This window comes from Cervus canadensis, chromosome 32 (genome assembly GCF_019320065.1).
Source record: "Cervus canadensis isolate Bull #8, Minnesota chromosome 32, ASM1932006v1, whole genome shotgun sequence".
NCBI classification, from domain to species: Eukaryota; Metazoa; Chordata; class Mammalia; order Artiodactyla; family Cervidae; genus Cervus; species Cervus canadensis.
Window position 1 is genome coordinate 14,937,138 of NC_057417.1, and position 12,766 is coordinate 14,949,903.

Below are 12,766 nucleotides of genomic sequence, written 5' to 3' on the forward strand. Positions count from 1 at the left end.
GGTACCATTACACGCCAGTCAGGGTGGCTGCTATCCAAAAGTCTACAAGCAATAAATGCTGGAGAGGGTGTGGAGAAAAGGGAACCCTCTTACACTGTTGGTGGAAATGCAAACTAGTACAGCCGCTATGGAAAACAGTGTGGAGATTTCTTAAAAAACTGGAAACAGAACTGCCATATGACCCAGCAATCCCACTTCTGGGCATACACACCAAGGAAACCAGATCTGAAAGAGACACATGCACCCCAATGTCATCGCAGCACTGTTTATAATAGCCAGGACATGGAAGCAACCTAGATGCCCATCAGCAGATGAATGGATAAGGAAGCTGTGGTACATATACACCATGGAATATTACTCAGCCACTAAAAAGAATTCATTTGAATCAGTTCTAATGAGATGGATGAAACTGGAGCCCATTATACAGAGTGAAGCAAGCCAGAAATACAAAGAACATTACAGCATACTAACGCATATATATGGAATTTAGAAAGATGGTAATGATAACCCTATATGCAAAACAGAAAAAGAGACACAGAAGTACAGAACAGACTTTTGAACTCTGTGGGAGAAGGTGAGGGTGGGATGTTTCCAAAGAACAGCATGTATATTATCTATGGTGAACAGATCACCAGCCCAGGTGGGATGCATGAGACAAGTGCTCGGGCCTGGTGCACTGGGAAGACCCAGAGGAATCAGGTAGAGAGGGAGGTGGGAGGGGGGATCGGGATGGGGAATACGTGTAACTCTATGGCTGATTCATATCAATGTATGACAAAACCCACTGAAATGTTGTGAAGTAATTAGCCTCCAAGTCATAAAAAAAAAAAAAAGAAAAAGCACATAGATGAGAAGTGGATGATAAAGAAGCAGGCCTGAGCTAAATGGCCAACCACATATTTCCACTAATAAATTGTTACAGTAAAAAAGAAAAAAAATAAAAAATAAAAAAATAAAATTAATTAATTTAAATTTTAAAATAAATAATTACATTAGGAAGAAAAGAACTACCTTCTCAGCAAATTTCAAGCATATTTAAATTATTAACTATATTCACTATACTGTACATTAGCTACACAGAATTTATTCATCTTATAGCTGGAAGCTTGAATCCTTTGACAAGCATCTTTCCATTTCCCCCAAAGCACAGCCCTTGGCAAATACTGTTAACATGCAAGTGAGTTCACACAATATTTCTCTTTCTGTGTCTGACTTATTTAACTTAATATAATGTATCCTTCAGATTTATCCATGTTGTTGCAAATGGCAAGATTTCTTTATCTTTGTGGCTGAATAATATTTCATTGTGAATATATATACCACATTTTCTTTATTTGTCTATTGATAGATACTTAGATAGTTTTTATGTCGGCTATTTTGAAAAATGCTACAGTGAACATAGGAGTGCAGATACCTCTTAAAAGTCCTGTTTTCTTTTTCTGTATATATATATATATGTGTGTGTGTGTACATATATATATATATATGTATGTATGTATGTATGTATATGTATATACTTAGTTGGATCACTGGAACATATGTTTTAAATTTTTGAGAGACTTTATACTATTATTCATAGTGGCTGTACCAGTTTGTATTCCCACCAACAGTGCACCATGGTCAAGAAAATAATATTTAGGAAAGAAATGTTATTTTAACACAAACAGTAAAATGGACTAAAATGGATAGTGTGTCTACATTAAAATAAGTTCAAGTTCAGTTTATGTATCCTGATATAATTAAATCATGTAAGTAGGAACTAATAGTTTCATATATATTTCCATTGTTTTACTTTGAGTTATTTAGGATAATTATATATAAGAGCATATAATACAATATACTGAGTCTGCTTCTCTGACATAATTACCTATTAAAAGGGTTCAGCAAGTAGTTTTCACCAATAGAATAGTCTAAAGCTGCCTCCAAATTAAACACTGTAGGAGTTTTCAAGGAAATTGTTAGTATGAATGAAGAAACAGCATAAAGCATGTTTCCCTTGTATTTGACTATACATTTAACCAGCACATTAAAATGTTTACATATAACTCAAAAATACAAAAACAAACAACTTCAAACCACCGTATGACACACTGATCTAACAAAGTATATGTGGTCAGAGATTCCGTAAAATATTTAAAGATGGACTTACTTTCCTTTTATGGAAAATGTAGAAAGTGTTCTGAAAGGCCATTGTTTTCAGAGGCTGTTGTTCAATGTATACATTTAAGATACAATATTATAGTGTTATAATAAGAAATCCTGTATTAAGATCAACTCAAATTGGATTTCACGTTAGTAAATGCTTTTACAAATGCTTTGACAATGTTATAGAAAGTGCATCTTTTTACTTTCCATTTCTATGCAATGTAATTATTTGGTGTTTATACAGTTAAAAATTAAAAGCAGCCAAATATTAAACAATATACATATTAAAATTTGGGGTTGTAGTTTGTATTTTAAAATTAACAGCTTCCTATTGTTTGCTTCAAGCTCTAATAACAGCATAAAAAGAGGCACATTCAAAATACTGATTTACTTTGATAGTGAAGGATTGTTCTTTGAAGATTAATGAAAGTAGCTGCTGCTGCTAAGTCACATCAGTTCTGTCCAACTCTGTGCGATCCCATAAACTGCAGCCTACCAGGCTCCTCTGTCCCTGGGATTCTCCAGGCAAGAATACTGGAGTGGGTTTCTACTTCCTTCTCCAATGCATGAAAGTGAAAAGTGAAGTCCTTCAGTCATGTCCAACTCTTCGCTACCCCATGGACTGTAGCCTACCAGGCTCCTCCATCCATGGGATTTTCCAGGCAAGAGTACTGGAGTGGGTTGCCATTGTCTTCTCCAATGAAAGTAGACATGATCCATTAAGTTGAAGTGTACTATTTAAAATACTTAATAGTTTACATAAAATTTTAAAATATATTTTTGTTATTTTATTTTTTCTCTACTGTCTCTTCTTTGTGGAGCATGGGCCTTCTCTAGTAGCAGAGCACAGGCTCTAGAGCATGGGGGCTTCAACAATTGTGGCAAGTGGGCTCAGGTCCTCCCCGCCACACCCCGCAAAACTGGTGTACCCTGCATAGTATGGCAGATTCTTAACTACTGGACCGCCAGGAAAGTCTTAAAATATATTTTTTTAAAGAGCTAAACAGCTGTCTTCACTGATAGCAATGCTATCATTGCTAACCTACTTGATGATGACTTGAAACAAAACAAATGCCCATAAGGAAAAAATGCTGTAGTTATTTTTATCTAAATTTACTTTTAGTCCATGGTCTAGTAGCATTTTCCTCTTAATACAATACTCGTTTTCTATAAGGCAGTTCCTGGGAGCTAGACTGCTCTAGGTAATGAGAGAGTTAAGGTAAAGAGTAATTGCTTGCTGTTTAAATAGATAGTAACTTTTGCTCTGGTTTAGTGAACTAGTCTAATCAGTTATATCTAAAAAGGGGCAATTCTTTAAAAGGTTCTAATTTCTTTATTATCTGCAGTCTTTGGAAGTTAATAGTATGAAACTAAAAAAATTAGCAAATGTATTGAAATCTGTGTAAAAATTACTTCTAATTTCAAGCTCTCACGTGATAGTGTTTTTTTTTTAAAGTGGCTCCAAAGATTGTTATATACAATTTTATTTTTTAAAAGGAAACTGCTCATTTTAAATTACATCTGCATCATACCTTGATTTCATACTAGTTTATTTAACAGGTCTTAGTCATGGACTTTTCCAAGATGACATTTTATATTTCCCTCCCTTAGCTCCTGGTTGTCAGAAAACCCATGTTTTCCTTTATTGAAGGAGTTTGGTCCTGCTGATGTTAGTGTTTGTCTAATATTTCCCCCCATCTTTATTTTTAGGAGGCATTTCCTCTGGTTTGCTCTCTTCATCTTCTTTAAAAGCTGCTGCTACTGAAAGGATTTATTGGAGCAAAAGCTGAAACAGCTTTATTAGTTCAGACATACTTGATACAAGTCTCATAAACAAGTTAATGCTTTCTGTTGTCTGACTACCAAATCCAAACTTGCAGTTCTTTATAAGCATTGTTGAGAAATGAAGTTTCTCCTTCAGCTCATTGCTTCTCAGCACCTCTCAACTGGCACTTCGTCCCATTACTCCAGAGGCTTTAGCTAGCTGTGGGTTCTCAGGCTTTTCTCCCTCCTTCCTGCCCATCGTTTTCCCCACCACAGCCATGCCAAGAACTCTAGCATTTCTTTTTGATTCTTTCTTATCCATCTCTCTGCATTATCAGTCTATTCTTGCATGCTGTGTACTTTTTCCATTAAAGTCCTTATCATGTTAATCATGATTTTAAATAGTCCTGGTTTGTTTATTTATTAATTAATTTTAATCAGAGGCTAATTACTTTACAATATTGTAGTGGTTTTTGCCATACATTGATATGAATCAGCCATGGGTGTACATGTGTTCCCCATCCTGGACCCCCCTCCCAACTCCCTCCCCATCCCATCCCTCAGGGTCATCCCAGTGTACCAGCCCTGAGCACCCTGTCTCATGCATTGAACCTGGACTGGCGATCTGTTTCACATATGATAATATACGTGTTTCAATGCTATAATAGACCTGGTTTAATATTTCCAACATTTTGCATATCAGAGTCTGATTCTGATGCTGCTTTAGTTTCTTCAAACCGTGTTTTTTTCCCTTTAGAATGCTGTGTAAATTTTTGTTAAAATGTGTACATGAGGGTCTAGGGAAAAGGAAATATAGTAAACAGGACATTAGTGACGTAGAGGTAAGGTGTAGTGGGGAGAGAAAGGATTCCATAGTACTATGATTGGGCTGTAGTCTTTCGATAAGCTTATGTTGCTGATCTATGAAATCATCAGTGCTTCTTGGTTTTTTCCTCTTTAGAAGAGACAAGATGATTAGAGCAGGTTGGAATTTTCCTTCCCCTAGGTAGGTTATGCTCTGGTAAAATACTTTCTCATGAATCAGGCCTAATTAAGAATAGAATGCTCTGGCACATTTCAAAATGGTGCCTTCTTCCCTTCTTCCATAATTCCTGGAAGCATGAGGGGAATTTTCTCCTATATTTGCTGTGAGAAACTGATAAGGATCTTGGAGATAAATTGACAAAAACATGAATTCACAAGTTCCTTATGACTTGAACACCCCTGGACTTTTTAATTCTTTAGACTTGTCCTAGAAAGGCCCCAGCAATTTGTTAACTATAGTTTAGGATTTTCTACTCTAGTACTGGATCTTTTAGAGATTCTGTTTTTTACTCCATTAAATTATATTCTCTGTATTTGCCTATCTGCCTCTCCAGTTTTAGGGACAATGTATTGCCCTGTGACCTCACTTATCTGATTGATCTAAGAAGAGTTATAGACTTTTCAGTTCAGCTTCCTACTTGTTAGAATGGAGTGGTGACTTTTAAGTTCTTTTTGCAAACCAGAAACTGGAATATTTTTTTATACTGATGAATACCTTTCCAATTTTATATACCCTGCTGGTTATTTTGATGGAAATCAGCATGAGAGAGAATGGAGAGATAGGGCCACCATCTTAAGCAATAGGTCTGCTTATTGCTTTGAGTCTTATTTTACGGACTTCTGATGATTGCTTGTTTTTGTTTCAGTCACCTACCAACATTTTAATCGACATGTCTGGCTCTCGGCAGAGACCCCTTTCACTATTACTTCATTATCTCTTTGAGCAACCTAAAATTTAAAGTATCAGAAAGTAGTAAGTAGTATCTATAGCTAGAGAATATCAGTGCACTTTTCTTCATTGTTTAATTATAAAGCTGATAGGTAATTTTGTTTTAATCACATTTGGGCACCTGAAGTAACTATTTCCTATTATATTTCAGAGGACGGTGCTAAGTGGAATAACTTCTTGTCACAAGTGAGTCCAGATGATGAACTCACTCTTGCTCAAATTATGGGAATGCTTTTATTTGATGCCTTCTTATATGGCCTTCTGACCTGGTATATAGATGCTGTCTTTCCAGGAAAGTATGGTGTGCCCAAGCCATGGTATTTCTTTATGCAAGTAAGTTCTAATTATTTCTGTTATTGAGAGAAACTCCAGTTCTTATATACTGAGTTTGTTGAGGAGTGAAAATTATTTAATTTTAACACCCTCCACACAGTCTTATGACACTAATACAGCTTTAATTCCTTCTCAACTAAAACCATTATGAGTTAACTTTGTAACATGTATAATAGAATTAAATGGTTTTCTATTAAAAATCTGTATCTGAAGGAATGTGTGGTAAGGTCCTTAAGACCTTAGTGAGGAGATTATAAATTATGTCAGATATCTGGTTACCATTATATGCTTTTTTTCTACTATTAGTCCAAATTACTTAGAATTAAAGCCATAGCCACTGATGCAAAGAACTGACTCATTTGAAAAGACTCTGATGTTGGGAATGATTGAAGGCAGGAGGAGAAGGGGATGACAGAGGATGAGATGATTGGACGGCATCGCCGACTCAATGGAGAAGAGTTTGAGTAAACTCCGGGAGTTGGTGATGGACAGGAAGCCTGGCATACTGCAGTCCATGGGGTCGCAAAAAGTCATACACGACTGAGCGACTGAACTGAACTGAACTGAAAGCCATAGAAAAATGGGGAACATTTCTATCTGTCCTCCATCTTCAGTCCTCTTCTTTATCAGTCTGTGGTTTAAAGCAAGTGATTCTCAGAACACCTCTGCATTTTTTTCTTTTTTTTAATTAATTTATTCAATTGGAGGATAATTACAATATTGTGGTGGTTTTTGCCATATCAACATGAATCAACCACGGGTACACATGTGTTCTCCCATCCTGAAACTCACTCCCACCTCCCTCCCTACCCTGTCCCTCTGGGTTGTCCCAGAGCACCAGCTTTGAATGCCCTGCTTCATGTATCTGCATTTTTAAAAATTATTGAGCTCCCCAAGGAACTTCAGGTTCAATTACATCTATTAGTATTTATCATATTTGGAAATTAAAACTGAAGAATTTAGAAAATATTTATCAACTTATTTAAATATATCACTGATAAACCCATTATATATTGAACTATGTAACATATTGGTGGAAAAAACTATTTTCAAAATTAAAAAAATTAGTGAGAATAGTGTCATGTTTTATATTTTTCAAGTATCTTTCATGTTTGCTTAATTGAAGATAACTGGATTCTCATGGGATAGTGAGTATCTGACTCTGCATTCAATCTGTTGCATTATTGTTTTGTTTAAAATATTTGAAAAAAAATGCAGCCTTACATAGGCATGGAGTTTTTGAAAGGTGGCATATTTTGGAAGCTTTAAGTTTATGTATGGTTGTTCACTAAAACTTAACTGATGATCATTTACTAGCTATTGGTTAAAGTTTGGAATCTGAAAACATATTACTGAACATTTCTTAATCTGTTAAAATAATATCCATCAGTATATCTTTCAAATTGAATAAATATTTAACCAAGCATAAATTTGTCATAATTTATCTTGATTATTTGGAAAAGATTCATTCACTAATACATATCTTCTAAGTGATGACACATTTCTTTATTATATCATCAAAGGTTCACCTTTATTAGTATGAATATGAGTCATCAAGGTATTTTGCCAAAATTGGAAATATGTTACACAAGAGTGGATAAAAATTTTAAAAAATTTAACTTTTCAACAGAAACCTCAATTTTTTTCATTGGTGATAAATATTGTCAGTTCTTTTTCTTGAAATGAAGCACTGCTTTGTTAATTTGTAAGAAAGATGTCTATTAGATAGCCAAGTCTTGATTAACTATAATTTTTATGTCTATCATCCTCTCAGGTAAAAATGCCTTTCTATTTTAAAAAGTGGCTAGTTGACCCCACAACACAATGAGAAATAATTTAGGGCTCCCCTTATATTTTGATCTGCTACAGAAATGCATTGTGCATATTTCTCCTTTCATTACACAGAATAATAAAAATTCATATTCAGGGAGTAAGACTTAGAAAATTACTTTTACTCCTTCCTCAATGATGCAATTAAATTAAACAATTGTTTTTACTGTGTTTGTCTAGTTGTGAAAAATTACATTTAGTACAGTTTTATACTACCATTTAAGTCATCACAATTTTTCTCAATATTGTTTTTACACCATCAATAAAAATACCAACAGTGTAAACAGGGAAATAATCTATTTTACTTTATATTTGTTTTACTTTTTATGGAGTTATAATTAATGTATAATATTATATAAATTTCAGATATACAACATAGTGATTCACAGTTTTAGAGGTTATACTCCATTTATAGTTATAGAATATTGGTCTTATTCCCTATGCTACACAATATATCTTGTAGATTGTTTTATAACCTAAAGGTGTGTTCCACTTATTCCCTTGCCCCTATATTGCCCCTTTCCACTTGCCTTTACCCACTAGTAACCACTAGCTTGTTCTCTATATTTGTGAGTCTGCTTCTTTTATGTTATATTCACTAGTTTGTTGTATTTTTTATAGTCCACATATAAGTGATATCAGAGTGTTTATATTTCTCTTTCTGACTTGTTCCACTTAACATAGTGTCCTCCATAGTATTGATACAAATGACAAATTTTCATATTCATATATATGTTTATATATAGGAATACTTCATCTATACTTTAGGGCTTCTCTGATAGCTCAGCTGGTAAAGAATCTGCCTGCAATGCAGGAGACCCCAGTTCAATTCCTGAGTTGGGAAGATTCCCTGGAGAAGGGATAGGCTACCCACTCCAGTGTTCTTGGGCTTCCCTTGTTGCTCAGCTGGTAAAGAATCTGCCTGCAATGCAGTAGACCTGGGTTCAGTCCTGGAGTTGGGGAGATCCCCTGGAGAAGGGAAAGGCTACCCACTCCAGTATTCTGGCCTGGAGAATTCCATGGACAGTCCCTGGGGTCACAAAGAGTCAGACACAACTGAGCGACTTTCACTTCACTATCTATACCTTATCCATCATGTTGATGAATACTTAGGTTGTTTCCATATCTTGGCATTTGCAAATCATGCTGTTATGAACATTGGCGGGGCGGGGGGTGGGGGTGTGTGTGTGCATGTATATTTTCAAATTAGTGCTTTTCTTTTGTGGGGATATATACCCAGGAGTGGAATGCTGGGTTGTAGTTAGTTGTATTTTTAGTTTTGGGAGAAACCTTTATAGTGTTTTCCATAGTGGCTGCACCAAGTTACATTCCTACCAACAGAATAGGAAGGTTCCCTTTTCTCCACATTCTTACCAACATTTGTTATTTGTGTTCTTTTTAATGATAGCTATTCTGGTCGTAAAGAGTCAGACATGACTGAACTGAACTGATTCTGACAGATGTAAGGTGGTACCTCATTGTGGTTCTGGTTTGCATTTCCCTGATGATTAACAATGTTGAACATCTTTTCATGTGCCTGTTGGCCATCTGTATATCTTGTATGAAAAACTGTATCCAGTTCTTCTGCCCATTTTTTATTTGGGCTACTTGTTTTTCTGATGTTGAGTAATATGAGCTGGCTTTTTTTGGGGGGGAGGATATTAACCCTTTATTAGTTACATCATTTGCAAGTATTTTCTCCCATTCAGTGGGTTGTCTTTTTGCTGTGTTGATAGTTTCCTTTGCTCTACAAAAATTTTTAAGTAATTATGTCCCACTTGTTTACTGTTGCTTTTGTTTCTTCTGGCTTGGGAAAGAGATCCAAAAAATATTGTTATCATTTATGTTAGAGTGTTCTTCCTATGTTTTCTACTAGGCGTTTTATGGTTTCCAGTCTTATATTTAGGTATTTAATCCATTTTGAGTTTTTTTTTGTATATAGTGTTAGAAAGCATTCTAATCTCATGTATTTTATGTATAGCTCACCAGTTTTCCCAGTACCATTTATTGAAGAGACTTCTCTCTAGTACAGTCTTAACCTCCTTTGTCATAGATTAATTGACCGTAACTGTGTGGGTTTATTTCTAGGCTCTCTTTTCTGTTTGATTGATTTATATGGCTGTTTTTGTGTCAGTACTATACTGTCTTGATAACTGTAGTTTCGTGGCATAGTCTAAAGTGAGGGAATATGATAGTTCTAGCTCTGTTCTTTCTCAAATTGTATTGGCTCTTTGGGGTTTTTGTGTTTCTATACAGATTTGAAATTTATTTTTCTAGTTTTGTGAAAAATGTCATTGGTATTTTAATAGAGATTCCATTGGATCTGTACATTGCCCTGGGGAGTATGGTCATTTTAAAAATATTAATTCTTCTAACTCATGAACAAAGGACATCTTTCCATTTATTTGTGTTGTTTTTAATCTTTTAATGGTATATTATAGTTTTATTAGGATAGATCTTTTACCTCCTTACATTAGTTTATTCCTAGGTACTTTATTGTCTTTGATGCAGCTGTAAATGGGTTGATTTTCTTAATTTATTTTTCTGAGCATTGATTGCAACAGGTTTCTATATGCTAGTTTTGTAACAGGCAACTTTACATAATTTATTAATGAGCCTTAGTAGCTTTCTGATAGCAACTTTAGGAATTTTCTATGTATAGTATGTAATCTGAAAATAGTGAATTTTCTTTCTTTTCAACTTGTATTCTTTTCATTTCTTTTTATTCTCTGATTGCTGTGGCTTGGACTTTCAATACTACGTAGAATAAAAGTGGTTATAGTGGAATCCTTGTCTTGTTCCTGCTTTCAGCTTTTCATTGTTGAGTATGATGTCAGCTTTTTATATATGGCCTGGATTATTGTTGAGATATGTTGCCTCTATACCCATTTTCTAGAGAGTTTTTTTTTTATCATAAATGGAATTCTAATTTTGTCAAAATATTTTCTCCATTTATTGAGATTATATGTTTTTTCTTTTTCAGTTTGTTAATGGAGTATATCGTATCGATTGATATGTGGAAATAGAACCATACCTATGTCCCTAGTATAAATCCCACTTGATCATTGTGTATAATCTTTTTAATGTATGGTTAGCTTCAGGGTCTGGGAGGATGGGAAATTGAGGAGGTGGTGGCTAAAACCATCAACTAGATAGAAGTAACGTTGTTGTTCAGTTGCTAAGTTGTATCTGACTCTTTGTGACCCCATGAACTGCAGCACACCAGTTTGCTCAAATTCATGTCCATTGAGTTGGTGATGCCATCTAACCTTCTCATCCTCTACTGCCCCCTTCTCCTTTTGCCTTCAACCTTTTTCAGCATCAGGGTCTTTTCTAATGAGTTGGCTCTTTGCGTCAGGTGGCCAAAGTATTGGAGCTTCAGCTTCAGCAACGTTGGGTGCACAGACGTTTAAAATTATTATATCTTCTTTGATCGATTTCTTGATCACTATGTAGTATCTTTCTTCGTCTCATAACACTCTTTATTATAGAGACTGTTTCGTGTGATAAAATGTCACTACTCTTGCTTTCTTTTGATACCTATTTGCATGGAGCACCTTTTTTCTATTCCTTCGCTTTCAGCCTATGTGTGTGTCTACATCTGAAACGAGTCTTGTAAGAAGATATACAGGTCTTGTTCCATGTTCGTGTTACCATTCAGCCACTCTGTGTCTTTTGGTTAGAGCATCTAGTCTATTTACATTGAAGGTAATTATTGATATGTATGTTCTTATTGCTATTTTGTTAATGTTTTGGGTTTGTTTTTGAAGTTCTTCTTTTTTTCCTTTCTTCTTCTATGATAGATTTTTGGTTCGTGGTTACCGTGAGGTTACTATCTGCTGCTGCTGCTGCTAAGTCGCTTCAGTTGCGTCCAACTCTGCAATCCCATAGACGGCAGCCCACCAGGCTCCTCTGCCCCTGGGATTCTCCAGGCAAGAACACTGGAGTGGGTTGCCATTTCCTTCTCCAATGCATGAAAGTGAAAAGTTAAAGTGAAGTCGCTCAGTCATGTCCAACTCTTCGCGACCCCATGGACTGCAGCCTTACCAGGCTTCTCTGCCCATGGGATTTTCCAGGCAAGAGTTCTGGAGTGGGGTGCCATTGCCTTCTCCGAGGTTAACATCTACATAAATATATACATATTTATGTAGATGTATGATAAATATATATATATATATATAATTCGGATGGAAGAGCCTGGTAGGCTACAGTCCATGGGGTTGCAAAGAGTTGGGACACGACTGAGAGACTTCACTATCACTATATATAATTCCAAGGACAGAGGACCTGGTAGGGTCACAAAGAGTTGGACAAGACTGAGCTAATAACTTTCGCTTTCATACACACACACACACACACACACACACACACAAACACGTAATTGCTGATCTCTTAATTTCAAATGCATTTTAAAAATCCTGCATTGTACTCTGCTCCCCTCATGATTACTGTTTTTGATATTATATTTTACATCTAATTATTTTCTGTATCTCTTATCTGCTTATTGTGGATAATCTTATGTGAGTTTTCTTGAGTGTTATGCATTGCTTTTCCTATGCTGCTTTTAGTACTCTCTACCTTTAATTTTGTCATTTTAATTACAATGTGTTTTGGTGTGTTCCTCTTTGAATTCATCCTGTATGAGATTCTCTGCACTTACTGGTTTTGGATACCTGTTTCTTTTCCCAGGTTAGGGAATTTTTTAGCTATTATGTCTCCGGATATGTTTATACCCTTTCTCTCTCTCTTCTCCTTCAGGGACCCCTATAATGTGAATACTGGTATGCTTGATATCGTCTCAGAAGCATCGTTAACTGTCTGCATTGCCTTTCATTCTTTTCTTTTTTTAAGCATCAATGATTTCTGATACTCTGTCTTACTGATACTCAGCTTATCGATCTTTTTCTCCATATTATTTAG

At 35.4% G+C, this 12,766-nt stretch overlaps 1 protein-coding gene across 1 annotated transcript in view; it reads left to right on the top strand.

The window, feature by feature from the left end:
• Positions 1-12,766, top strand: part of LOC122433542 (phospholipid-transporting ATPase ABCA3-like) — a 273,275-nt gene that overhangs the window by 86,876 nt on the left and 173,633 nt on the right. Inside the window, exon 10 of the mRNA XM_043456580.1 lies at positions 5,835-6,016. Coding sequence (XP_043312515.1) covers positions 5,835-6,016 — 182 coding nt within the window. The remainder of the gene's footprint in view (positions 1-5,834; positions 6,017-12,766) is intronic.